General features: G+C 53.2%; 2 protein-coding genes across 7 annotated transcripts in view; both read left to right on the plus strand.

Annotated features, from left to right (window-relative positions):
- DCPS (decapping enzyme, scavenger) overlaps positions 1 to 19,780 on the plus strand; it is a 42,252-nt gene extending 22,472 nt beyond the window's left edge. The window contains exons 3-6 of the mRNA XM_012101890.5: positions 5,720 to 5,865; positions 12,621 to 12,734; positions 17,498 to 17,608; positions 19,389 to 19,780. Of these exons, the coding sequence (XP_011957280.2) occupies positions 5,720 to 5,865; positions 12,621 to 12,734; positions 17,498 to 17,608; positions 19,389 to 19,655 (638 nt within the window). The 3' untranslated portion in view covers positions 19,656 to 19,780. The remainder of the gene's footprint in view (positions 1 to 5,719; positions 5,866 to 12,620; positions 12,735 to 17,497; positions 17,609 to 19,388) is intronic.
- A 1,273-nt stretch (positions 19,781 to 21,053) lies between these two features.
- ST3GAL4 (ST3 beta-galactoside alpha-2,3-sialyltransferase 4) overlaps positions 21,054 to 26,325 on the plus strand; it is a 121,255-nt gene continuing 115,983 nt past the window's right edge. For 5 of the 6 annotated variants that reach the window (XR_009597797.1, XR_009597798.1, XM_060403832.1 and 2 more), the window contains exon 1: positions 21,054 to 21,303. Coding sequence is in view for 3 of the 6 variants with exons in the window: in XM_060403832.1 (XP_060259815.1) it covers positions 21,082 to 21,303 (222 nt within the window). In the remaining 3 variants the exon portion in view is untranslated. Of the gene's footprint in view, positions 21,304 to 25,505; positions 25,583 to 26,325 lie in introns of those variants that run through there. The other variant, XM_060403835.1, reaches the window with a different exon arrangement.

The raw sequence follows: 26,325 nt of genomic DNA on the forward strand, positions 1-26,325 counted from the left end.
TTTGAAAACCAGCTTTGTTTGACTTTTATGTGCAAGATACACCTTAAAACTGAAAATAAAACCAAAGTTTGAAAAAGCATGATGGGAAGGGAGGCTCTGTCAAGGAAACTCTCTTAATAAACTGTGGTCATTTTTGAGAAATGTGTTTTAGAGTTTTTTTTGTTTGTTTTTGTTTTTTAAGAATGTCAGCAGGAGGGCAGGGTCAGGAGATTCCTTGTTGCTTCTCTAGCCACTGGGAGATGCTTCTGGGCTGGGAGGTACCAGGAACTTCTTATCTTGGGCAGGGGGCCCCTTAAGTCATTTTGCTGAATGGGGTTGGCAGAGAGGGTGCCAGGCAGTTGGTGAAGCACCATCTGCTGACCTGCGGGGGCCAGCATGTGGTGCCAAGGCCAAAGCCCAGCCCTGGCCTCAGCTTTCCTGTGAGCGGCCTGGGCACCAGAGTGAGACCCGCCTCACACTGGCTGTGGGGAGTGATTGGGTTCATGTGCACACAGGGCTCAGAACAGTAGCTGGCACTTCTGCTGGCTGTGAGCGCCCAGAGAGTAGAGGGTGCCCACACCTTTTTATTTATATTTTGAAAAAAATTTTCAACTCTACAGAAGCATTGTAGAAATAGTACAAAGGAAAGGAAAGTGAAATTTCTCAGTCATGTCCGACTCTTTGTGACCCCATGGACTGTAGCCTACCAGGCTCCTCTGTCCATGGGATTTTCCAGGCAATAGTACTGGAGTGGATTGCCGTTTCCTTCTCCAGGGGATCTTCCCAACCCAGGGATCGAACCCGGGTCTCCCGCATTGTAGACAGACGCTTTCCTGTCTGAGCCACCAGGGAAGAAATAGTACGAAGAATTCCCTTAATAAAAGCTCTTCAGGGGACTTCCCTGGTGGTCCAGTGATTAAGAATCTGCCTTCCAATGCAGGGGACTCAGCTTCGATACCCTGATTGGGGAACTAAGATCCCACATGCTGCAGGGCAACTAAGCCCACGCGTTGCAACTAGAAAGGAAGACCCAGTGAAGCAAAAAAAAAAAGCCTTTTTTTAAAAAATCACCATTTGATAACGTGGCCACATTTACTTTTTCTCTCTCCATGTACACATACAATAATATCTTGTCATCTTTACCTCTGTTATTGAAAAGTAAGATGCAGACATGGTAACCCCTCATCACTAAGCATGTCAGTGTGTGTCTCCCAGGAATCAGAGTAAAATGGTCAATCTGGGGAACTTTCACATTTATACGAAACCATTGCATGATGTGGAGACCATTATTAATCTTACTGTTGTTTCAACGCCATTTTCAAGCAGGAAACTTCCCCTGCCCCATCCTCCGCAGTCCATGATCCAATCCAGTCTCCAGTGTCCTTTAATCTGGAGCAGTTCCTCAGCCCTAACTTTGACACCGTGGAGGAGCTGGGAAGCCACTTGTCTTGTCGGGTGTCCCTGGGTTTGGGAGGTGATGTCATCTTGCAGTGGGATACAGGTTATTTTGGCAGGCGCCCCATAGCACTGGCTTCCCAAGTGACCTCAGTGGTAAAGAATCCGCTTGCCAGTGTAGGAGACTTGGGTTTGATCTCTGGGTCAGAAAGATCCCCTGGGGGAGGAAATGGCAACCCATTCCAGTATTCTTGCCTGGAAAATTCTACAGACAGAGAAGCCTGGTGGGCTGCAGTCCATGGGGTCACAAAGAGTCAGACATGACTGAGCAGCTGAGCACGCACCTCAGCACAGCCCAGGAGGTCTGTGTGGTCAGTTCATCTCCCAGGGATGATGCTCTGGCCACTTTGTGTCCCCGTCTGCAATTAATGAGTAATCTCAGGGGAGCTGTTTTTGAGGCTCTGGGTCGATATCCTGTCCCCCTACATATTTTCATCCGATTGTTTGAGTGTTTATCAGGCCTTGACTCTTGACCAGATTCCTCATGAAGCTCAGTTGCAGGTCATTTGGATAAGCACCAGAGCTTGCTTCTGGCTGCCAGTAAGAAACTTAGCATTGGGAAATATATTGACTTTTTTTCCCCCCCAGCGAGATATTATTCCATTTGGGATAAGAAGTGCACTTCCTGGGTTTAAAGTCTAAAAAGGTCAGATTCCAAAAAATAAGAAGGTCAGATTCATTCTTTTGTTTGTTTGGTATTTGCTGAGTGCCTAGTGTATACTCGGCATTATTCCGGGTGCCGGGGATAATGCAGTAAAACAGGTAGACAGACATCCTTCGGGGGGATCAGACAGGAAACCTGTCCTCCGTAGTCAGATCATGCAGGGCAAACCCCAGGGTGTGGTGAGGTCAGGGGTGCCTTGCTTGGATGGAGACCTGAGCGGGTGAAGCAGGGGAACAGGTTAGAGGCCTGGAGATGAGAATCAGTGCGGTTGTAAGGAAATCGCTAGGAGGTCACTAGGGCTGGAGCTGAGACGGCCTGGGGAAGGATGGTCAGCGGGGTTGCAGGGAAGCCTGGACAAGACTGGGGGGCAGTGTCCATCTGGATGCCGGCAGCGAGGGTCTGACTAAGACCCGGCTGGGAGTGATGACTCTTTGGGGCTCAGAGCGCAGCAGGGCGGGTCTCCTCTGGGCAGAAAGGGAGCAGTTGACGGGGCCTTTTCATTCTTCCCTGCTGCTCAGGAGAGGACAGGAGGGGCCGGCCTGGCAAGGGCCCGTCTCCCCCCATTCCCAGCAGCTCGGACAGTCTCTGACAAGCCTTGGTAGGCGGGCACGCCTGCAGGCCCTGTGGTTTTCCGGCCTGGAATGGCCGGGGAGTCCTGGGCTGGGAGCCCAAGGCAGTGCGTGCGTTGCCAGTGGGGCATGGCTCTTCTCCAGGTCGTCCCTGCCCATCTCCCCATGGGAGGGAGCACCAGGGCTCACAGCCTTGGTCCCCACGCCCCACCCAGGCGACCCAGGGGAGGAAGCTGAGGACATTCGAGGAGGACTTTTCCATGGGGGTGCGGGTGGGATTGCTATTCTAGAGACTTCCCACCCTCTGCTCTTTGGCCTCTCAGGTGCCCGAGGTTACACAGTCAGGATTTGAACCCGGCTGATGGGTGTCACAATCTGGCCCTTCTCCACCAGGCTACACTGCAAGGGGCCAAGGCGGTGACATCCCATCTATTTCAAGCAGTCCCCTGCCTCCTGAGATCTTGTTTATGCTTGATCTTTGACCTCAGGCCTGTGACCCCGGGGCTATTAGAGGGTGGTGGGCGTGAGAAAGGCCCTGAGGGTTGTGAAGAGGCCTCCCTGCCTCCCTTTCGGGGTCAGATCAGAGATTCCCAGGAAGTGGGGTGACATTTACTTATCGCCTCCAGTGGTTCTGAGGAAACACCTTAATGTTTACAGCCACACTGTAGGCTCGGTTTTATGACCATCCTTAACAGATGAGGAAGCTGAGACTCCGGGTTAGTGACACAACCAAGGTGGCGCAGCTGGGAAGGGGAGCCGTGTGTCAGCCCTTGGGCCTGCCACATCTGATGGGCCAGCGCCTTTGGGCCTTCTGGCGGTCACGTGCTTGACATGGCGCCTCTGGACTCTCACCCTGGGCTGGGCTGCCGCACAGCCATGCTGGGGCAGGGGCAGAAAGAGCACGGACCTCAGGGCAGGAAGACCGTGGCTCCAGCCCTCCTCTGCCCTGCCGCCCCAACCCCGTCCTGTAGCGTGGTGTTGGGTACGTCTGGAGTCCCTGTGACCTTGTCCCTTAGCTGTGGAATGAGCATCACCTGCATCCTGACCAGACGCGCATGTGTGGGTTGTGGTTCTCAGCTGGGTCTCGAGGTGCGTAGGCGAGCCTGAGAATCTCCTGGAGTGCACAGTGCCCGCGCTGGGCGGCCCCCTCTCAGGGGCCCCTCCAGGGAAACACATCCAAATCTGGCGTCTGGGAGGATGCCGGTCTTTTGAGAAACATCCCAACTGATTTTTAAGACACAGTTTCCTTTCCTGGCTTTTAGGATCTGCGTTCAAGCTGTTGCGGCAGATGTTGAGAGAAATAGGGAAAAGGACTTAACCAAAACCAGGTGCTGCTGGACAAGGACCCTAGCCTGGAGTCTCTTTAGGAAAACGACCAGGTTTCCTTGCGATGAACACTGGTTCTCAACGAGGGGGCATTCCCGCCTCCCCGGGGACATTTGGCAATATCTGCGGCCTTTGCTGTAGTTGTCACAACTGGAGAGAGGGTTTGACCAGCATCTCGGAAGCCTGAAGTGCTGCTCAATAGCCTGCAGGGCACAGGATAGCCCCCCCAGCAAAGGATTACCTAGGCCTTGATGGTGCCAAGGTCAAGGATGAGTAACCTTGGGTTGAGATAGCCAGTACTTAAATAGTGCTTGTTATGTGTCAGACGTTGTTGGTCTAAGAGCTCCATGGGTATTGACTTGCTAATCCTCCCAACCCTCTGACATGAGCTGTTATTATCCTGAGCTGACAGATGGGGAAGTAGGGGCACAGGGAGCTTAAACACCTGGACCCAGAAGGGAGGTCCTTCCTCCAGAAGGACCAGGAGTCCCGAGGAAGGAGTAGGGAGGACGAGGACTTGGCTTCCTGCCGGGAATAAGTTACTTAATTACAGATAGAGATTAAAAGATTAGCAGAGAAAAAGAGGCTGAATAACTTGGTTCATGAGATACCAATCACCACCTACCAGGCGTCTTCTCCAGGAGAGGTGGCAAGTCCGGAGGGATTCAAGACAATTTTGCACCATCTACGTTGGGCCACGGTGCCAGAATATCGGAAGGTCTTTAAGTAGACCTGGAGGGCACCACGCTCCAGATATTCAGCCTTAGGGATGAATACAGAGTCATGTGGTCAGCATTATCAAAATCAGGTGCAGGTCCATCATCCCCATGAGTGAGACCTGCTTACTGAGCACCACCCTCAAATAAGCCTATAGGGTGAGTGAGTTACAATCTTTATTCAACCCAGTTAACATGATTAGTCTTAAAGGTTAATACTTATTTCTTCCTATATGCTAGTTAAGATCTACGTACAAAAGAAAATCCATTAACTCAAAAGTCTAGTATACGATACTCCAAAACTCTCTGGTTGAGAGGTAGTAAACAGTCAGAGAGTTTGACCTGAGACATCCTTGTCCCACCCAGAGCAGAATTATTGACACAACAAATGAAGAGACTGGAAACACTCTTGTCACGCCCAAGAATTTTTATTGCCTTGGGCTGCCTCCTTCTCCGAGAGAAACCAGCCCCCGTAAAGTCAGAGGTGTAGGTGAGCATAAAACAGACTCTGGTTTTGGGGTTAGATGCTCGGGAACAGGGGTTTCTGAGGCTTGATCATGCCAAGCCTCCTTCCTCAGCGTCTGTGCCTTCACCCCCTACCTTAAGGGAGTCTGTTTGACTTTAAACCAGATTTTCAGCTTTGGGTTCAGAAGGCCGCATACTGGAACGTTTGCTGTGTGAGAAGAGTCAGAAACCTTTCATTCCTGTGCCTAGAAAGTAAGAAAGAAGGGCTGGGGTTAAGGGTTATGAGGGGCCCTGTGATCCACCCATGAACGTCTTACGTTTTCCATATGCTGAGAGTGATTCACCTTCATGAGTTTAATGGCAGGAGACACCTCATGGGGGTGGAACACAGGTGAATCATAACTTCTTAGCCTTCGGCTCCCGTCACTGGGGAATCAGAGACGAGATGGCTACCTCCTCACTGTGGTGCCATGGGGGCTGGAGGGTGGTAGGACTGGGTGGAGAGCGTGGCTGACCGTGGCCGGGGCTGCGCTGTGTCTTTGCAGATGTGAAGACAACCGTGGTTTACCCTGCTACGGAGAAGCACCTACAGAAGTATCTGCGCCAGGACCTCCACCTGGTCCGAGAGACGGGCAGCGACTACAGGAATGTCACGTTACCCCACCTGGAGTCCCAGAGCCTGAGCATCCAGGTACCGGCCACCACCAGCTCAGGCAGGCCCCACAGGTCGGACGTGGAGTGCTGTCCCCGAGGCCAGCGTTTGTCTTCTTGGGCGTTGGTTGAGACGGTCCCAGGGGCCAATGGTGTCCCTGCCTTCGTGCCACTTACCTCCTGTGCAGGCGTCAGATAGGACACGAATGTATACGTAACCACGCCGGACGAGAGACTGAGAGCGCTGTGGAGGGGAAAGGGCAGGATGAGTGGGATAGAAAGTGCTGGGCTCAGGCGGTCGTGCTTCGCGGAGGACGGTCATCTGCATGGATAAGGGAACTGATGCTGGTCTTGGGCACACCAGCGAGGCAGTCTGGGATCTCAGAGCAGTCCAGTCCCCGGGAAGAACTTCTGGCTACTCTCTAGTAGCGCTGATGCGATCTCAGGAATGGCTTACACAGACCAAAGGTCTGTAAATGGTAAACAAATGCTGGTTAGGCCTTCCCTATCCAGTCGCTCATTCCCGTTTTCACCCACAGTTAACCAGCCTCCACGAGTTGAGTCCCAGGGGGGAGACTTCTCCTTCCCTTTCGCCCCCTGCATCCATCCTGGGGGGCAGGACCAGTGGGGAGGGGCTGGTGCACGGCCTCTTCTTCCAGGGCTGTGTTCACGGGTTGGAAGCATCTTCAGAGTATATTCAGTCCCTGGGCCAGACGCAAGGCCATTTCGCTAACAGATCCGATTCTCCTTGGGTCTGTGCCCAACACCAACCAGACAGAGCCTTTCCCGAAATTGGCCCCATGTGCATGCTCAGAGTTAATGTGATGGATGAGCTGTTTTCCTATCCTGTCTCTTTATCACTCAGTCCTGATCCCTGAGCCGAGAGCGTGGCCAGGGTGGGGCGGGGTGTCCCGATATGGGAAGCTCACGGCCATTTCTCCCAGGCCCAGAGGAAGGGAGGGTGTCCTGGGTGTGGGGTCCTGCGAGGTGGATTGTCCTTGGGAGGAGGAAGGACAGGAGGCAGACAGGGGCTGAGGGAGGTCCCACGGGGAAGACCCGGCCAGACTGTTAGCCATGGTCCCCACACAGGATTTGCACAAGGCTTCTCTAGCTCACTCTGGCTTGATTTTTTTTTTTTTTTCCCGTCTTTTAACAAAGACATCCAGCGCTTGCTATGTCTTCTAAGTAGGAAGGAAATTGGTCTCCATCTTTCCTAGAAAGCATCTTGGATTGTGAAGCGGATGTCCTGGAATGTGTGCTTTGCTGCCCTAGTTGCACATATATGTGATTAAAGAGAGGAAGTCCTTAGTACAGTTTCGGCGTGAGTCATACGTGCACCTTCTTAGACCACTGTACACACCCTCTTTGGAAATAACTCCACTACTCTGCCCACTTCTGGGTGACATGAGTGTTCATGTGTTCTTTATTATTTTAAATTGGCCGAGCTGTGTGGCTTGTGGGCTCTTCGTTTCTTGACCAAAGATTGAACAACCCAGGCCCTCAGCAGTGAAAGCACCAAGTCCTAACCACGAGTGCCAGGGAATTTCCCCACGTGTTCTTCTTCGGCTGTTTCAGCAAGTTTATAAGCACTAGGCTTAATTGGCAATCAGTTCAGTTCAGTCGCTCAGTCGTGTCCAGCTCTTTGCGACCCCATGGACTGCAGCACGCCAGGCCTCCCTATCCATCACCAACTCATGGAGTTTACTCACACTCATGTCCATCGAGTTGCTGATGCCATCCAGCCATCTCATCCTTTGTTGTCCCGTTCTCCTCCTGCCTTCAATCTTTCCCAGCCTCAGGGTCTTTTCAACTGAGTCAGTTCTTCGCATCAGGTGGCCAAAGTATTGGAGTTTCTACTTCAGTGTCAGTCCTTCCAGTGAATATTCAGGGCTGATTTCCTTTAAGATGGACTGGTTGGGTCTCCTTGCAGTCCAAGGGACTTTCAAGAGTCTTCTCCAACACCACAGTTCAAAAGCATCAATTCTTTAATACTCAGCTTTCTTTATAGTCCAAATCTCACATCCATACCTGACTACTGGAAAAACCATAGCTTTGACTAGACAAACCTTTGTTGGCAAAGTAATGTCTCTGCTTTTGAATATGCTATCTAGGTTGGTCATCACTTTTCTTCCAAGGAGTAAGCGTCTTTTAATTTCATGGCTGCAGTCACCATCTGCAGTGATTTTGGAGCCCCTGAAAATAAAGTCTCTCACTGTTTCCATTGTTTCCCCATCTATTTGCCATGAAGTGATGGGATCAGATGCAATATATGTTGGAATGAAAACTGACCTTTTCCAGTCTTGTGGCCACTGCTGAGTTTTCCAAACTTGCTGGCATATTGAGTGCAACACTTTCACAGCATCATCTTTTAGGATTTAAAATAGCTCAGCTGGAATTCCATCACCTCCACTAGCTTTGTTCATAGTGATGCTTCCTAAGGCCCACTTGACTTCGCATTCCAGGATGTCTGGCTCTAGATGAGTGATCGCACCATCATGGCTATCTGGGTCGTGAAGATCTTTTTTTGTTTAGTTCTTCTGTGTATTCTTGCCACCTCTTCTTAATATCTTCTGCTTCTGTTAGGTCCATACCATTTCTGTCTTTATTGTACCCATCTTTGCATGAAATGTTCCCTTGGTATCTCTAATTTTCTTGAAGAGATCTCTAGTCTTTCCCATTCTTCTGTTTTCCTCTATTTGTTTGTACTGATCACTGAGGAAGTCTTTCTTATCTCTCCTTGCGATTCTTTGGAATTCTGCAGAGCTAATTGGTAATAGCTATTATATTTATTGAGCATCTCCTAGGTCCCAGATGTGCTAGGGTCTGGAGGGTCACCAGGATAAGCACTGATAATGTCCCCACAGTCTTGTAAGGAAGGTAGGCATGCAATATAATGGGATGAGCACTTCGGTGGTTAATACACAAGGTAGAGCTGTGACAGAAAGGGGAGCGGTCAGCCCAGATGGTGGGGGGCTTCAGTGGGGAGAGGATCCTCCAGTTGGATCTTAAAAGGACAAAGAGAAGTTTGCCAAGTGGACAGAACAAACAGGGCTCTGCAGCCAGAGCAGAGAGAAATGCCAGGGCCTCAGCGGGCTGGACTCTGATGCGTTTGGGGAGCTAGCAAGAGAAGACAGGCAGGACCCAGGAAGAGATGTATGCACTTTACCCAGGAGACCAGGAGTTCCCAAACCTCGCCAGTCATCAGCATGGCCTCTTGAGGTTTTATAAAATACAGAGCACAGGGCCCTCCTTGGTATCTGCTGACTCAGGATGGACCTGGGAAATCTGGGTTAGGAAAAAAATCATCTCTTGTCAGATTTGAGGACAAGTGCCGTAGGCAGTGAGGGTCCTGTAAATGGTTTTAAGCACGTGGGTAATGTGATGAAATTTAACGAAGCAGTTGGAAGTGGTGAGAGTAGAAGGAGGAAGAGGCAGAGGGGATCTTCTTTTTCGATTAAGAGGCAGGGCCTAGATGGGGGCTGGCTTGGAGCAGCGAGGGGGGGCGCCCATGGGTGCCTTGCACAATGAGTGGCAGATGGTGGGATGGTTAACCAGCATAGGGGTGTGGACGGCAGAGTGGGTTTCCATGGAGGACAGTAAGTTAGCTTGGGATGTCTCAGCCACGAGGTAACTTAGAACAGCAACGGTCCTGAGCATTTTATGGGCACCGGATCTTCAACAACAAGCTTTTGGAGACTAGCTTCAGAGCGAGGGGGCCTGGTCCCAGTGTCTGTGCTCTTAGCCATCGATGCTACTTGGATACTCAAATCTGAGGTGCTTGTAATTTCCCAGTTAAAACAAAGAATGTAGTGGGATGTCTGGATCCAGAGCCTTAGAGATCCGTTTGTGAGCCCAGGGTTTGGCCTCTTGTCCTGACACCTCAGCGCCTCGAGACCTTGTACTTTATATTTATTTTTGACTGTGCTTTGCTGCTGAGCGGGCTTCTCTCCCGTTGTGGTGCGTGGGCTCTCTTATTGTGCAGCACAGGCTCTAGGCAGACACGTGGGATCGGTAGTTGCAGCTTATGGGTTTAGTTGCCTCACAGCATGTGGGATGTTCCCAGACCAGGGATCGAACCTGTGTCTGCTGCTTTAGCAGGCAGATTCTTATCCACCACACCGCCAGGGAAGTCTTCGTCTTTCACTTTTGAGTCCCAGTTTCCCTGTCTGGAAAATGTGATGGACAGCACCTCCGTCCTGGGGTCCTGGCGGAGGCTGAGCCGTGCCACGTACACGTGGCTGCTACTGTTTCCCGCACAGAAGAGGCACCAGAGGGGTGGCCACTGTCGTCCACACGGGGGGGCAATTGAGAGGAGGAACAGGAGGGTGTGGAGCTGAGACCTGGCTGGAGGAGAGGGGCAAGCCAAGGAGCAGGGGGACAGGAATAAGGAGGAGAGAGGCTCCTGGGGCAGTTGCCAGCATCACCCACAGGGAGGACGTCCCGCCCAGATGGGTCCAGAAGCTGCCAGTGTCCCCACAGCCCCGTCATCCAGGGGGCTGAGGCTGCCGGGCTTGCTTTCCCAGGGTGCCCCTCCCTGTGACATCACTCTGTGATGGCGTGAATTGCGTCCCCTGCTTCTCCTCCCTCATCTGGGCTGAGCTGTCCTGTGAATCCAGGCCCCTCCCGCTCTCCCAGGGGCCCTGCCCACATGGATGGCATGGCGCTTGGTGGGCTCTGGGGCTGGACTCTGGGTTGGAACTGTGTGGACTTGGGTGTACGTCCCTGCACCTGCGGGCTTGCCTAGTCCCCGAGATGCTCTTATCACAACACGCCTTCATCACACCACACCGTCCCAGCCCTTGGGCGCCCCTCCAATCTCACACGTGGCTCTCTCTTGCCCCGGAATCAACGCACTTCCTTTGCTCTCAGCCACTCTCCTTGTTCCCCTTCCCACAGCTGGTCTTGCAGCCTCAGGCACGCCCAGCCTGACCTTTCCCAGAAACTTTTCTGCTTTCCGTTGCCTCCCTGGGCAGGGCTCTGTATCGGACGCCTGTGTGAGCGTTTTCTCGCTTAGTCCTCACCACAGCCCTAACCTGTGGGTATAATTAGCGCCTCTTGACGAAGGAGGAAACCAAAGCTTAGATGAAATCACTTTGCAATGTGCCGCTAGTTAGTGTTGGAGGTGAGAGATGAGCCCCATGTTGTTGGGCTCCAGAGCCCATTCACTCTCCCCTAGATGATACGTTGTTTTCTAGGTGGAGGCAGGAGCTGTGGGGGAAGGCAGGCCCCTGCTGTGGGCTGGGCGACCCCAGGGCTGTCCACGCAGAACCACCATCCCCTCCCTCCCATTTATTTTTTGGGAGATTTCCGGTCAGGATCTGACTGACTTTTTTTTCTCAAGTGGCACATTCCTAGAGAGACGGCCAGTTAGAGAGGAAATGCTTCCCCTGGGAAATTCTCAACTTGCTGGGCTGTGCATTGCTCTGGCCCCAGGGCTGCACAAAGAAGCCACTCCAGGATGGCCTCCAAGCCTCACCAGGCAGTGGCATGGCCAGGCTTTCCTTGGGAAAGCCCCTCTTCTAGTGGGTTGACCTTTCTGTGACTGGCCTCTGGGTCTTACTGGAGGGCCTGGGAGGCCCAGATCGTCCCTGGCAGGTTCCCTCTGCCTCGTCCCTCTCTGTATCAGACGGTTGCACTTGGCCTTGGCTGTGCTGGCCGAGAGTGCAGGATGTGGACTTGGGGGGCAGTGGGAAGGGAGCCCCACGGGGCTGGGGGGACAGCCCTGGCTCTCGCTGACCCTGCTGCACCAGCACTCCTGGTGGTGGGCTAAGGAGCTGGCTGGCCGTGTCAGTGCCCTGTCCTCCCCTCCAGCCCTCGTCAGCTCGAGTGCCTTCCTGACCGTCGGGCAGAAGGGGCAGCTGGGTGAGCCCAACTCCTGCCCCTTCTCTGGCTGTGCAGCAGGGTTCCCTGTCAGATTTCAGGCAGAGTTCACTGGCCAGGAAGGAAGTCATGTTGGCAAAGGGTTCTCAGCGCTCAGGGGCAGTGGAGTGGAGTGGGCTCCAGGGGTTGGAGCCCCATGAGAACAGGGCCTTCATATCTTGACCTCCAGGCTGCAGGCTGGCTTCCTCAGAGAGGCCACCAGGACCTTAATGGTAAGGTGATGCTCTTGGGGTCCATGCACTGCTCAAGGAAGGGTCCTTGAAGATGGTGGACAGCAGCTGATCAAAGGGCACGAGAGAGCTGGCAGCCCAGGGTTGACAGGAAGGGAGGAAGGCTCTGCGTCGTTGCCTCTCGTGTGGCGTTTCTTCTTTGTCGTGAAGGGTCCATGTCGGGTAGGGTAGAGGCGTTAACACCATGCTCACAAGAATCCCAAGGGGGCTGGGAAACCCAGCACAGTTACTTCCAGAACATAAGACCTTCCTTGCCGTGGCGCATGGCAAGCTCCCTCTGCAAAAGGAACTCCCAGCAGACTCTCTGCCCCGTGGTCCTGTCGGGGCACAGGGACACTTCACCAGAGTTCCGTGGGCAGTGGAAGGGGATTGCAGACCAGGCTTGTGAGGCCAGAGCAGAGCGTGTACACAGGGGTGGCCGGGACGGGCCTGAACAGGGAGCTCCATCTGGACCCTTGTGGGGGCAGCTGTAGTGTCCCCTGTGCGGCTAGCCATGGTGGGAGAGGGGAAGTCTCTTCTGGACCCAAGAGCCGATCTCTGGGCCAGGATGGCCTGCGTGTGGATCCCCTGAGCTTTGTGCCCCTTTAACATTGGGTGTCCTTCCCTGAGCCTGCCTTTCCCAGTGTGGGGTGTCTCTCGGGGAAAGGACTGGCCTGTGAACCCCCTCTCTCTGCCCTCCTTCCAGTGGGTGTACAACATTCTCGACAAGAAGGCTGAAGCCGACCGGATTGTTTTTGAGAACCCGGATCCATCCAACGGCTTTGTCCTGATCCCTGACCTCAAGTGGAACCAACAGCAGGTAAAGGATTTCGCGCTGGGCCTCTCTGGTCTCTGAGTGCCCCGCTCCAGCTGCCACTCCTTAATCCTGCCCTTCTTCCTCCTGCTGGTCTCTTTCTCTCTAAGCAGATTGTAATTAACCGACAGGGGAGGCTGAGCTGTCTGCAGTGGGAGTACCTACACAAATATTTGCCCTTCAGTGGGCCAGTTAAAGCCCCTTCTGGCTTACCTCCCACGCCAGGGGTGAGGATGGGCAGTGTTTGCGTCATGATGTCACAGGCTGTTCCTTCATCAGCCAAGTGCGAGGCTGCCGCTGTCCCTTCCAGGGGTGCCCAGAGTCCTGAAATGGACACCAGCACGTCCAGGCAGCACTGGCTGGCAGAAACCACGGGGACCAGCTGGAGGAGTCCCCTGCACCACACGAGCCAGAGAGGAGCCCTCCAGCAGCCCAGGCGCGTCCCTCCACCAAAGCCTCTCAGCTCTGCTGCCTGGCCCCCGAGTGCCCCTCCCCTGCCCTTTTCGGGAGAGGGTTCCCCAGGAGCCGTCTTCACTCACGCTGCCCCTCCAGTCCTCTGCGTTCTCTGTGCCCCTTCTCTCCTCCTCCCTCATCTCACACCGAGAGGCCCATCCCAGGCTCGCTGGCTGTCGCCTCTTTGGGTGGACTGTCGTGCCCTGAGAGTAACAGGAACCAGCAGGGCACCGGGTCCAGGCAGCGCTGTGCCCACATAGACTGGAGTTGGGCCCAGATAAGGCCCAGGAAGCCAGCCCTGGTCTCTTGGGGGCTGGCGGTGGGGAGCAGGCAGACGTCCCCCCTCCTCCTCCCAGTTGAAATCCGTGACTAATCCAGGCTCTAGAGCAGGCCCCTCTGGGCTCTGTGTTCCTCACATCATTGTTAAGTCTCCCGGGGACACTGATCTGGAGTCGGGCCCGTCCCGCTGGGGCGGACACCTCCCGTCTCACTCTCTCAGCCACAGGTCAGGCCTCTGCACCCTCTGCCAAGCTCACCTGCATTCTCTTGGGTGGGTGGGATGGGTTTCCCGACCAGCCATACCACTCCAGTTGCCAGGAGATGGGAGAGCTGAGCCTGTGGCCGGGGTGAGGCGGACGGGATTCGGGCTCGGAGGCATGGGCAAGCCAGTGCCAGCTGTCTCCTGGGGCGGCTTGTGGGACTTCCTTGGTGTGGCTGGCGGGGGAAGGAGAGGGCAGGTAGGGAATCTGAAGGGAGTTTTCAGAGGTCTCAGCGCTGAGCCGGAAAGGTCAGAGGAGCCCGCCCTCCCCTCTGGGTGATGATATGCAGAGGCCGCCCCCTAACAACTGATCCCCACTCAGGCCAGAAGGGAGGGCAGGGGACTGGAGGGGACAAAACCAGAGCACCCGTTGGGTAGGGACGCCGGGGGGCTCTGCCAATCCCGTCCGCCCCCTTGGGCAGCCCTGTGCTGACCATTCTGGTGAAGGGAGGTGGGGGTGGGTGGGGGCGCTGGTAGGAGGAATTTGGACTCACAAGGTCCCTGAAGACATTGTGATTTGCAGGAGGTGGTGGTCCGAGGGCCACATGGGGATAGCCGCAGCCTCCCCATGCAAAGAGCCATAACATCCTGGTGCCTGTGGCACCAAGAGCGGAAGCCCGTGCTCCTCCTCACCTGGCGCCGGCAGGCGTCCTGCCGGGCCTGCCCAGGGCACTGCCCGCTGTCTGTCCCCTTAAGAAAGAACAGGCTTCAGGCGCCGCAGCAGGGTCTCAGCCACACAGTGGGGCGACTCGCCCTCAGGCTGTGAAGGGGCCAGCTTGCGTATCAGACTTTTAACTTGCTGACTGGACAGGTGTGACTGTCCCTGACCTTTGCCATTACCTCTTGTCTCCTTGTGGTGCCACAGTTCAGGGCCTTTCATGCCTGACTTGTGGCAGAACACAGGCCCACGGCTCCCTAGAATCAGGCAGTGTGTCCAGCAGGGCAACGGCCAGGCCTGGGCTTCTGTCCTCATCCTCATCCACCAGAGCAGGGCAGAGGAGAGGGCGGTCTGGCATGTGCCCTGAGGGGACTTCTAGCCACCCTGGCGGCCCCTCGTGCCACTGCTCTGCCCAGAAGCGTGTCTTTTTCCGGTCACTGGTGGCCCGTGGTTAAAAAACGTCCATCCTTCCGTTTATCTGTCCGTCTGCCTCACAAATATTTTGCTGTTGTTGTTTAGTCACTAAGTCATGCTTGACTACTCTGGAAGCTCACCAGGCTCCTCTGTCCATGGGAGTCTCCAGGCAGGAATGCTGGAGCAGGTTGCTGTTCCCTTCTCCAGGGGATCTTCTGACCCAGGGATCGAACTCACGTCTCCTGATTGCAGGTGGCTTCTCTATCACTGAGCCACCAGAGAAGCCCCGCGAATACTGATCAAGTCCCTAATGTCTGCTGGACTCTGGCTCCCTGGAGATCAGAGAATCCCTTCCTCAGTTCTCTGTAGAGAGAAACTGTATATTTCTTTTTATTGGCTTATTCAGGGATGTAGGGATTGGTGCAGTTAATATATCTACATGTGTGTTAGAAGCTCAGTCATGTCCAACTCTTTGCGACCCCATAGACTTTTGCCCACCAGGTTCCTCTGTCCATGGAATTCCCCAGGCAGGAATACTAGAGTGGGTTGCCATTCCCTTCTCTGGGGGATCTTCCCAACCCAGGGATCGAACCCACATCTCCTGCTTTGCAGGCAGATTCTTGACCATCTGAGCTGCGAGGGATGCCAACACCAGCATGTACATGGTAACAATACAAACGGCACACAGAGTGGGCAGTGAAGGTGCATTCCCTCACCCGACATTCCTCCACGTCCCTGCCCCAGGAGAGAGGGTTTGTCTCTCCTCCACAGTCTTACACACTATACACGTCAGCATATGTGTGCGTGTTCATGTAGACACACAGCACATTGAGCTCACGGAATGTAGATCCCGGTGTCTAAGGCACTCAGGCAGGAGCCTCGATCTCCGCGTCTCTCCTGAGGTGGAGCCATGGCTGTCCGGAGCTCCAGCCGTCCTCCGTTGTGCCCCTTGCTAGGAGGCTGTTGCTTTGACTTTGCTGCCCTGCCTTAGAGTAGACAAGGTTGATGGCCTCTGTCTCCCCAGAGGGGTTGATGTACTGCCTTCTGGGATGCCAGTCTGAGACCTTTGCCAGCCCCTCACCTGTTTTTTTTCCAGATCATTTCTCTGGGCAGCTGGGGCCCTTTAGGGAAAATCCGGGGTCATGTCTGCTATCAAAGGACAGGTTTGTTTTCCTTCCCTCACTCAGCCCGTGAGCTGGCACCCAGCACAGGCTTCATGCTTCATTCCATGCCAGTGGAGCAGAGAGCTGTGACTTAATGTCATCTTTGGGATTTGTCAACAGATACCATTTAAACAAATGTTACTATTGTTTGGAGGGCCTGTGACGGTGACAACGCGGAACGGCTGAAGACACTCACAGACACGCAGACACTCCTAGTTCAAACAGCTTCGTTTCCTGCTGCTCCTTGGGTCTCAGCTTGTACAAGAGTCCTGGACATAGGCCATGAGAAGGAAGATCCAGAAGGGACTTGCAGGCAGAGCTGAGGCCCAGGTGGGCTCCGCTTAGCCGTCTGCTGGCAGATTCCCACTGCGCTCATGTGTGGCCTGTCTGGGGCAGAAAGCCCAGCTCTTAGGGCTCTGGCGGAGACAAGTGCATGTGGCATGGAGAGACTGTTGGCATGAAGAAGCACAGCTGGACATCAGGCACCATCTGGAAAGTCTCATTCCCAGTTTTTTAAGTTGGGGCCCTTGGGGACTTGGCCGGGTGACTCTTGGTCCCCAGATTATCTCATTGAGGAATCTAGCCGCCTGGCCTGCAGAGCTGAGGGCCGCTGGATCCGCACCAGGCCTTGGCCCTTGGAGCCCTGGTGTCCGGGGCTTGCTTTGCGTGAGGATGTGAAACCGGCCAAGGCCAGGGTTTGGGCAAGTGGAGACTGGGACAGGAAGGGTTTTCTGGGCAAGAGGAAGAGTCATTTTGCTTTCTGGCTCAAGGTTTTGGCTCAAGGTCTTGTTGGCCTTGGGTCTTTGTGCTGTTATGACCCCCAGGTCTTCGGCCAGCCGCTGTTTTCAGGAAGGACGGCAGGAAGGGCTGTTTATGAGCCCTATGAGATAAGGGAAGGGAGACAAGGGTGAAGCAAGGTGGAGCTCCCTGTCCTGCGGGCCCCAGGCTCCCTTCCCCAGCACTGGCCTCTCCACCCCTCACCTGTCTCGACTGCAGGCACACAGAGTCCCCCTCCCCCCAGCAATGCCGCTGAGCCTTTCTCTCTCCACTGTTCCTCTGCTCAGTGCTCTTTTCCCAGTCCCTCCCTCTTCTTCCGGACCCAGGTCCCCTGTCTCCTCTCTGGTCGCCCTCACTAGTCTCTTCTTCTTTCTCCTGCACTCTTCTCCCCTTGTGTCTTACAGCACTTAGTGCCGGTGATCAGACCACAAAGGTGGTTGATGGCATTCTCTTGAACCCCCCTGCTTCTGCCCCCCTACTTCCCCATCAGCTGTGAGTATGTAAATACTCTCGTGTGATATTTTTGAGCAGGAAGAATAAACAGAGGCTTCTTCCCTCACACTACCCTCACTCACCCGGGGCAGGTGGACGCCCACCTTGCCTGGGGTTGGGTCCAGCCACGGTGTCCCTGGGATTGGCGGCGGCTGGCCCTGCAGGCCTTGGGGTGGGGGTGCGTCCTGACTTCCGGGGGAGCAGTTCCAGGATGGGCAGTCTCCACGGTTGGCCCCCCGTGCTGAGCCCGGTCACCCCGCCTGTCTCCACACAGCTCGATGACCTGTACCTGATCGCCATCTGCCATCGCCGGGGCATCAAGTCGCTTCGGGACCTCACCCCAGAGCACCTGCCGCTGCTCAGGAACATTCTCCAGGAGGGGCAGGTGAGGTTCCCGAGGCCAAGTCCACGCCAGGGCCCAGAGGGGTTACACTCGGATTCCTGTGTGTTCCTGGGCCCCTTTCCTCACCCCACCCTTCTGTGAAACGGCTTCTCTCTAGGTGCCCTGCAGGGGCCTGTGAAGGCTCGTAGATGGCCTCAGGAAGCCCCTGGTCCTGGTCCCACCCTGCCTTCCAGCTCTGTGCTCAGCCCCCTTGCCTCACCCCACACAGGCTTCCTCAGCTCGGGTCCTCGATTCTGCTCCCTGACGTTGTCCTGCAGGTCACATGTGGGATGCCCTCCCATCCCAGGGTGAGCCGTGATAGCTGCATCACGCCACACGTGTTTCTTGGGTAGATGGTCCACGACCTGACATGGACCTGCGTGTGTCCCTGAGGGCAGAGACTGAACGTTCTAGCACCTGGCGTTCTGGGACACTTTCCCTCTGGGAGATTTGCTGAATCGGATGAAAAGGCTGCTAAAAGGAGCCCTGGGGGTGCGGGCAGATGGTGGGGGAGAGGAGAGTCTCAAATCTGGGGCTGTGATCCTGGTTCTGACACTTTGACCTTAGCCCACTGGGTGGCCTCGGGCAGGTCATTTCATGTATCTGGGCCTGGGTATCTGAAGGGGTCCCCCTGAACCCATTATTCTGTTGGGTTGGCCTCAGCCTTGTTTCCACTCTAAGACACTGGATGGTGCAACCTCCATGCCAGGCCTGCTGTTACCAAGGTTTCCAGCAGGGGAGAGGCTCCCCGGGTCGAGGTCCAACAGCCCTGCTCCAAGGCTCTGCCAGGACCTGGGCACAGGGGCCACTCTCCTTCCCCTCTGGCTCCCTCCCTACTGTACTCACCTGCCTTCCCGCCCACCTGCTCACCCCACCATGTCCCCGGCTGCCTTTCTCTTATCTCTGGATGCAGGGCACCTGGGAGGTGTCAGGCCAGCACTTGTATCTGCCCTGGCAACTCCAGCACCCTCTCAGGTGGGTCAGCCCTCCAGGAAGCCCTTTGGGTGCCCTAGTGGTCACCCTGTGCCCAGATCCCTAGGAGGGCACCTGATCAGTAGAGCACAGTATAATCCCAGCGTGTGTTCTGAGCCCACTGGGGCCCTGTCTTTCTTCACCCCTGCCACCTCAGGGATTGGCCTACATTGGAAATTAAATCTTCTCTTAATTCCAAGAGGCTTAGAGGCTCCTGAAGGCGATTGGAGGAGAAAAAGCTCTACCACCATGCAAGGTTGGGGTGGGCCAAGGGAGCCGGGGCTAAGGGTGATGCTTTCCTCTTCCGCTGGGAGTCCAGCGAGAATCCGAGGATCCTGTGATGCCTCCCAGCTCTGTCCAGCCCTGCCCATGTCCCCTCCCGCGACTTTTCTCTGCCACCAAGCCCTTAGCTCTGCCGCAGCCTGGCTCCACTCTGTTCTGTGCTGAGCGGGGAAAAAGAGGCTTCCTGCCACCCACTTGATGATTTAAGTCTGGTAACTCCTCCAGGGCAGGCAAGTCCCCCCGTGTTGGGAATGCTGGCCCCTCAAGACTTCCTAGAGACCCAGCGGTGACCGAGGAAGCAGGTGTTCGAGCAGGGAGCCCTGATCAAGGCCACCATCCTCTTCCTTGGGAAGAAAACCTCCATCTTGCTGCTTGTCACCTGCCCCTGCTGACTCCCTAGAATGGCAGACAGGGATTCCAAAGCCAGCCATAGGGCGACGGAGAGGCTGGTGGGGGCTGTGGGCAGGAGGGGGCTCTGACGGCAGCGTGGGGGCAGCAGCTGACCCTCTGCCCCCCCGCTCCTTGCCAGGAGGCCATCCTGCGGCGCTACCAGGTGGCGGCAGACCGGCTCCGCGTGTATCTGCACTACCTGCCCTCGTATTACCACCTGCACGTGCACTTCACCGCCCTGGGCTTCGAGGCCCCGGGCGCCGGCGTGGAGCGCGCCCACCTGCTGGCGGAGGTGATCGACAACCTGGAGCAGGACCCCGAGTACTACCAGCGTCGCACGCTCACCTTTGCACTCCGGGCTGACGACCCCCTCCTGGCGCTCCTGCAGGAGGCCCAGAGAAGCTGAGAAGAGACCACCCTTGTTGGGGATGGGGGCAGCAGGGTTTTTTTGCACCAAGTGAATTTTTTTTTTTTTAATGTATTTTGTACTGGCTTTTTCCCAGCATGAGAATAAAGTATCGGTCTCATTCAGTATGGACCCACAGTGTGGCCTGGGGAGGTGGAGTGGGCAGACCCTAGCGGGGTGAAGGGGGGTGGGCACGGCCAACCTGGAGGGCTCCTGCAGGTCCCCTCCTGGCTGACGTCACGTCCTGGGCCTCCCTGCTTTCACTCCTTGCTGTTCTGCTACCACCTTTCTCTTCCTTCTTCCCACTTAGTGTTTCTTCCTGATGGTCCACATGTCTGGGAGTCCCCTCCAGAAAAAACCACATATGAAACGTTTCTGGAAGTAGTCTATAGTCTTTCTGACAGCACTTCCTCTTTCCCTCCACCATTAGCTCACACTTCCCATGTGTGAGCCGGTCCTGCTGGTAAACTCTTGTTGACAGGGCTGGAGGCTGGCCTGGAAGTGGAAGGCCTTAATCAGAATCAGGTGACGCAAGCCCAAGACGCCTGCCTTTGCTTCTGTTCCTTGGTCAGTGAGCCTGTGGCCTTGAGTTCGTTATCTGGACAGGAAGACAAAACACACTGCCACAGAGCAGAAGATAAACCCAGTGTCTCAGCAGGGCACAGAGACCTATGGTTGAAGTGAAATCAGAAAGCCCTGAGTCACGGGTCAAGGTGTGACCGCTGTCCTAGGTCCCTGACCACAGAATTGCCAGGCCAGGAAGGAACTTCAAAGCACCCAAGGCTGATAGCCTGTAGGAAGCCATCAAGGGCGCATCTGGCAAAGTGACGTCTCACTGCTCCAGCAGAGCAGGGACACGGGTGCAGACATTGGCGACGTGTAGTTAAACCCACGAGGCCCTCTTCCCAGACGCATCACGCTGCCCGAGACGGGCCGCATTTGCTCTTCGGTCAACGTGGGGCTATGAGTTACCACATCTTGCTTCCTCAGGACACACTGCCAGGGGAGGTAGGATGTGGGTCTTGCAGAGGGAAAGGAGGATGAAAACAGAGGCAGAAGAGGCGGGGTGGCCCTTACTCTGCATACCGTGGACCAAGAACCAGGAGACCTGATTCACAGCCAAGCTCCATTCGCTTGTTCCTCACCTTGCTTATTAAACACGTACTGCACCAAACCCAAGGCCTCCTGAGCCTGTTTCTTTGTCATGGGGTGCAGGGGTGAGGACCCACTACAGAGGGATCTGCTGGTGATCGTACACGCAGCAGGCCAGAGCGGCATGGTTGCAATGGAATCCAAAGCTTTGACTCACATGCCTTTTGAGCCAATGTCCTAAGGGCTGGGAACCCAGAGACGACTATAAAGCAGCTCCCAGCCTCCCAGGCTAGTGGGCAGACAGACAGTCAGTCCTCAGCCCGAGGGATGCAGAATGAGAACCGTCTCCTCTGCCTTAGCTTTCCTCCTGCCTTCACGTAGCAGAACCCCACCCAGCTCCCCACCTCCGCTGAGACAGCATCCTGAGCAGAAAGTCCTTAAGCCTCAGCACCGCTTGACTGATGAGCCACCACCAGCCCTCTCTGATGACATGGGCGTCTGTCCCTGTGCATTTAGCTGTGTGTCCTCGGTGAGTGTCTGCACTCCTGCAGCGGAGGTGAGTGTCACCTTCTCATAAACTTCGGAAGCTCCCCACCGGCGCCAGGCCCCAGTCCTTGGCCGACTTTCTCCCTGGCTGGGTTGGGAGGGAGGAGAGCGATTGGAGACGTGACTGCTTTTCCTCGGCTCCTCGGTTTGCCCAAAAGTTTCCTCACAGGGCAAAATTGCTGAGTGTTCTATATTTGTCAACATTCCTTCATGAAACTGAGAAAAATAACATTTCAGGAGGAGTTGGACAGTTAGCTCCACGTTGCCTAGTTCTGTTGAACACACATCCTGGGAATGGAGAAACAAGAAACAGTTGCGAACAAAGTAATATTTGAAAATGTTTCTCTTGGGATATTTGTATTTCCAAAGGAGTTGAACGGATCTGTTTCATTTCTGAATAGGCTGATGTGGGTCTTTTAACTCTTCCTTCTCAGAAAGGACTAAATCTTTATTCCAAACATGTATATAGAACCCTAAAAGGACCTTTCTTCTGTAAGAAGATGGTGATAATTAACAGTAGCTGTTTTCAGAAAATCCTCACGTAGCAAAATAAATGTTGGCAACCCTATGTTCGTTCCATATTCTCACTGAAATTACTTTGGATTCTGAAGTCTATGTAAACTTGAAGTTACCAAATTTTAGCCACTGTTAAAAAATACACATGGACTAAATTTGTTTAAAGTGTTTAAATTCAAAGAACAAGGTTTTGAACATCTACCCTGTTTTGTTTTTTTTTTTAAGACAAGAATATGGAACTAGAACTCTCATGGAGCTTACAACTTAGTGAGACACACAGACATAATTGGGCTTCTCTGGTGGCACAGCGGTTAAGAATCTGCCTGCTAATTCAGAAGACTTGGGTTTGATCCCTGGGTCAGGAAGATACCCTGAAGAAGGCAACCCGCTTCAGGATTCTTGCCTGAAAAATCCCATGGGCAGAGGAGACTGGTCAGCAACAACAGTCCATGGGATCACAAAGAGTTGGACACGATTTAGCAACTAGACAACAATGATAGACATAATTACAAACAACTCAGTTCAGTCACTCAGTCGTGTCCGACTGTTTGTGACCCCATGGACTGCAGCACGCCAGGCTTCCTTGTCCATCACCAACTCCTGGAGCTTACTCAAACTCATGTCCATCGAGTCAGTGATACTATCCAACCATCTCATCCCCTGTTGTCCCCTTCTCCTCCCACCTTCAACCTTTCCTAGGATCAGGGTCTTTTCCAATGAGTCAGTTCTTCGCATCAGGTAGCCAAAGTATTGGAGTTTCAGCTTCAGCATCAGTCCTTCCAAGGAATATTCAGGACTGATTTCCTTTAGGATTGACTGGTTGGATTTCCTTGCAGTCCAAGGGATTCTCAAGAGTCTTCTCCAACACCACAGTTCAAAAGCATCAATTCTTGGGTGCTCAGCTTTCCTTACAGTCTAACTCTCACATCTATACCTGACTACTGGAAAAACCATAGCTTTGACTAGATGGACCTTTGCTGGCAAAGAAATGTCTCTGCTTCTTTTTCTTGTCTCTGCTTTTTAATATGCTGTCTAAGTTGGTCATAGCTTTTCTTCCAAGGAGCAAGCATCTTTTCATTTCATGGCTGCAGTCACCATCTGCAATGCTTTTGGAGCCCCTAAAAATAAAGTCTCTCACTGTTCCCATTGTTTCCTGATCTATTTGCCATGAAGTCATGGGACCGGATGCCATGATCTTAGTTTTCTGAATGTTGAGTTTTAAGCCACCTTTTTCACTCTCCTCTTTCACTTTCATCAAGAGACTCTAGTTCTTTGCTTTCTGCCATAAGGGTGGTGCCATCTGTGTATCTGAGGTTATTGATATTTCTCCTGGAAATTTTGATTCTAGCTTGTGCTTCATCCAGCCCAGCATTTCGCCTGATGTATTCTGCATATAAGTTAAATAAGCAGGATGACAATATACAGCCTTGACGTACTCCTTTCCCGATTTGGAACCAGTCTGTTTTTCCATGTCTGGCTCTAACTGTTCCTTCTTGACCTGCATACAGATTTCTCAGGAGGCAGGTCAGGTGGTCTGTTATCTCTTTAATAATTTTCCACAGTTTGTTGAGATCCACACAGTCAAAGGCTTTGGTGTAGTCAATGAAGCAGAAGTAGGTGTTTTTCTGGAACTCTCTTGCTTTTTCGATAATCCAGTAGATGTTGGCAATTGGATCTCTGGTTCCTCTGCTTTTTCTAAATCCAGCTTGAACATCTGAAAGTTCACGGTTCATGTACTGTTGAAGCCTGGCTTGGAGAATTTTGAGCATTATTTTACTAGCATGTGAGATGAGTGCAGTTGTGTGGTAGTTTGAGCATTCTTTGGCATTGCCTTCTTTGGGATTGGAATGAAAACTGACCTTTTCCAGTCCTGTGGCCACTGCTGGGTTTTCCAAATTTGCTGGCATATTGAGTGCAGCACTTTCACAACATCATCTTTTAGCATTTGAAATAGCTCAATTGGAATTCCATCACCTCCACCAGCTTTGTTTGTAGTGATGCTTCCTAAGGCCCACTTGACTTCGCATTCCAGGATGTCTGGCTCTAGGTGAGTGATCACACCATTGAGGTTACCAATGGTGTGTGTGGGGGGGGGGGGGGGGTTAGCCACACCCATGGTTATCTGGGTCATGAAGATCTTTTTTTGTATTGTTCTTCTGTGTATTCTTGCCACCTCTTCTTAATATCTTCTGCTTCTGTTAGATCCATACCATTTCTGTCCTTTATTGTGCTCATCTTTGCATGAAATGTTCACTTGGTATCTCTAATTTTCTTGAAGAGATCTCTAGTCTTTCTCATTCTATTGTTTTCCTCTATTTCTTTGCATTGATCACAGAGGAAGGCTTTCTTATTGCTCCTCGCTATTCTTTGGAACTCTGCATTCAAACAGGTATATCTTTCCTTTTCTCCTTTGCCTATTGCTTTTCTTCTTTTCTTAGCTATTTGTAAGGCCTCCTCACACAACCATTTAGCCTTTTTGTATTTCTTTTTCTTGGGGGTGATCTTGCTCCCTGTCACCTCTACAATGTCATGAACCTCCATCCATAGTTTTTTCAGGCCCTCTGTCTATCATGTCTAATCCTTTGAATCTATTTGTAACAACAACGACAGACATAATTACAAAGTAATTCCATGAACCTGAGTACTTTGAGAAAAGCATGGGGGCCCATGGGAGCTTATGCCAGGAGAAGCCAGACTTCCAGGCTAAAATGAGAGCCAAACGACCACCATGAGCTAAGACACAACACTCAAGGAGAGCATGGCTCAGCATGGCCAGAACCTAAAACGTGGCTTCCAGCATATCCAATAGCACCCAGACCAATTTTTCCTTCAGGACCAGGAAGAAATGAAAGTCAAAACTATGGAGAAATGTATTATCCTGTTGTACATTCTTTTCAGTGCCAGTATGGTCTGGTAACCCCTCCACAGAACCTGCACCATATCCAGATATAATCTTGGGCAAGTTTGGTAACTGCTCAGCTAGGAGTTAGTGAAAGCAGTGCTTACCCCCAGGGGCTTCGTGAGGATTCAATACGAGGATTTTGTGGACATGGCAAGAACTCATAAATGTTAGCTGCCATTTTCGCACTGCCAGAAGGGCCTAAAGGACCCAGCCAATATATTTGGGTTAGATATTAAAAAGGACTTCAGGATTAGAAGGCCATGAAATCCTAGAGTGGGCACTGAAGTCATGGCAACTGAGACTTGAAGGCAAAAAGCGAGCCATAAACTCTCTGTGGTTTATTGAAAGAGATGAGGGCTGTATGCAATGACTTCTCAGGGTCTCTTCCAGCCGACAGGTTCCTGGAAGGCATTTTAGCCTTGGCCTTATGGCAGGTTTCTAAGACTACAATAGTGATGTCCGCTGCTATTGAGATCCCTGGGAACTGCACAGCTCGAGCGTCCAGCCGTATAAATCTGATAAAAATAGGAGCTGAAACACCATCCCCAAGTTGCTATTTTTAAAAGCGTCTGAGATGTTGGATTGGGTTTATTTCTTCTTCAAGCGGCATCTCGCCGTTCCCGCCTCCCGGTGGGCAGGATGCTAACGTGGCACATTCAAGGGACAGGTGCCAGAGGCCTGGGGAGGCGCATGTGTTAAGGGCTCACACCCTGGCCCACACCCTGGCCTCCCAGCTCCAGATGCACCTGCCCCTCCCACAGCCCTTGCTCCTCTGTCTCCTCCCTCCGCTCCCTAGAGAGAGAGGCCCCCTGAGCGCCCCAGCAGAGCTGTGTCCGCCAGCTTCCTCCACAGCAGAGGCAGAACCGGAGAGGTAAAGGGGGTGCTCTGGAGGTGGGGAAGGAGGCAATATGGCTCGGAAGGGGGCCAGGATCCGGACCACTGATCCTCAGGGTGTCTTGACTCATCCTGGGCACAGCTGGCCCCAAAAGGAACAGTTTTAGGAGCTGAAGCTGGGTCACCCCACCATACTGCCTCTTGCTAAGCAACTCCCAGTGCCCTGCTGATGGGCAAGTGGGCTGGGAGGGGCTTCAGGCAAAAAGTACCAGAATCACTTTCCTCCTGGCCCGTAGATGATATGGGTTCTAGGCAGCCAGCTAAGCATCTGTCTGTGTTAAAGAACTAGAGGGAAAAAATCGTGAGTGAGCACACTGTGGCCTGAGGGGAGGAGTCTAGATGACAGTTAGCTTCTGGGCACTCAGTAACCAGGCCTGGGATAAGCTGGGGAAAGAAGGGAGGAGAGCTGAATACAGTTTATTGGTTAGAGGAGGAGGTGCCACGTGTATGATAAGAGCACACACTTTTAACATTACCTTATACTGCTGGAGCAATTTATAGCATTGCCTAATTTCACATCAACAATAGCTCTTTGAATAATTTACAGTTACTTCCATTTTTTTTTTCTAACAAGAAAATTAAACCTATTTAGTCACCGAGGCAGAGTTGGAAATCAGGTCTCCAAGAGCAAAGCTGGCCCTTCAGTTTGATTTTTCCCACAGGGTGAAGCTCATGTGGTTCAGAACAAGAACTGCCAGCTGTGTTTAGACCGAGTTCATT

This window comes from Ovis aries, chromosome 21 (genome assembly GCF_016772045.2).
Source record: "Ovis aries strain OAR_USU_Benz2616 breed Rambouillet chromosome 21, ARS-UI_Ramb_v3.0, whole genome shotgun sequence".
Taxonomy (NCBI): domain Eukaryota; kingdom Metazoa; phylum Chordata; class Mammalia; order Artiodactyla; family Bovidae; genus Ovis; species Ovis aries.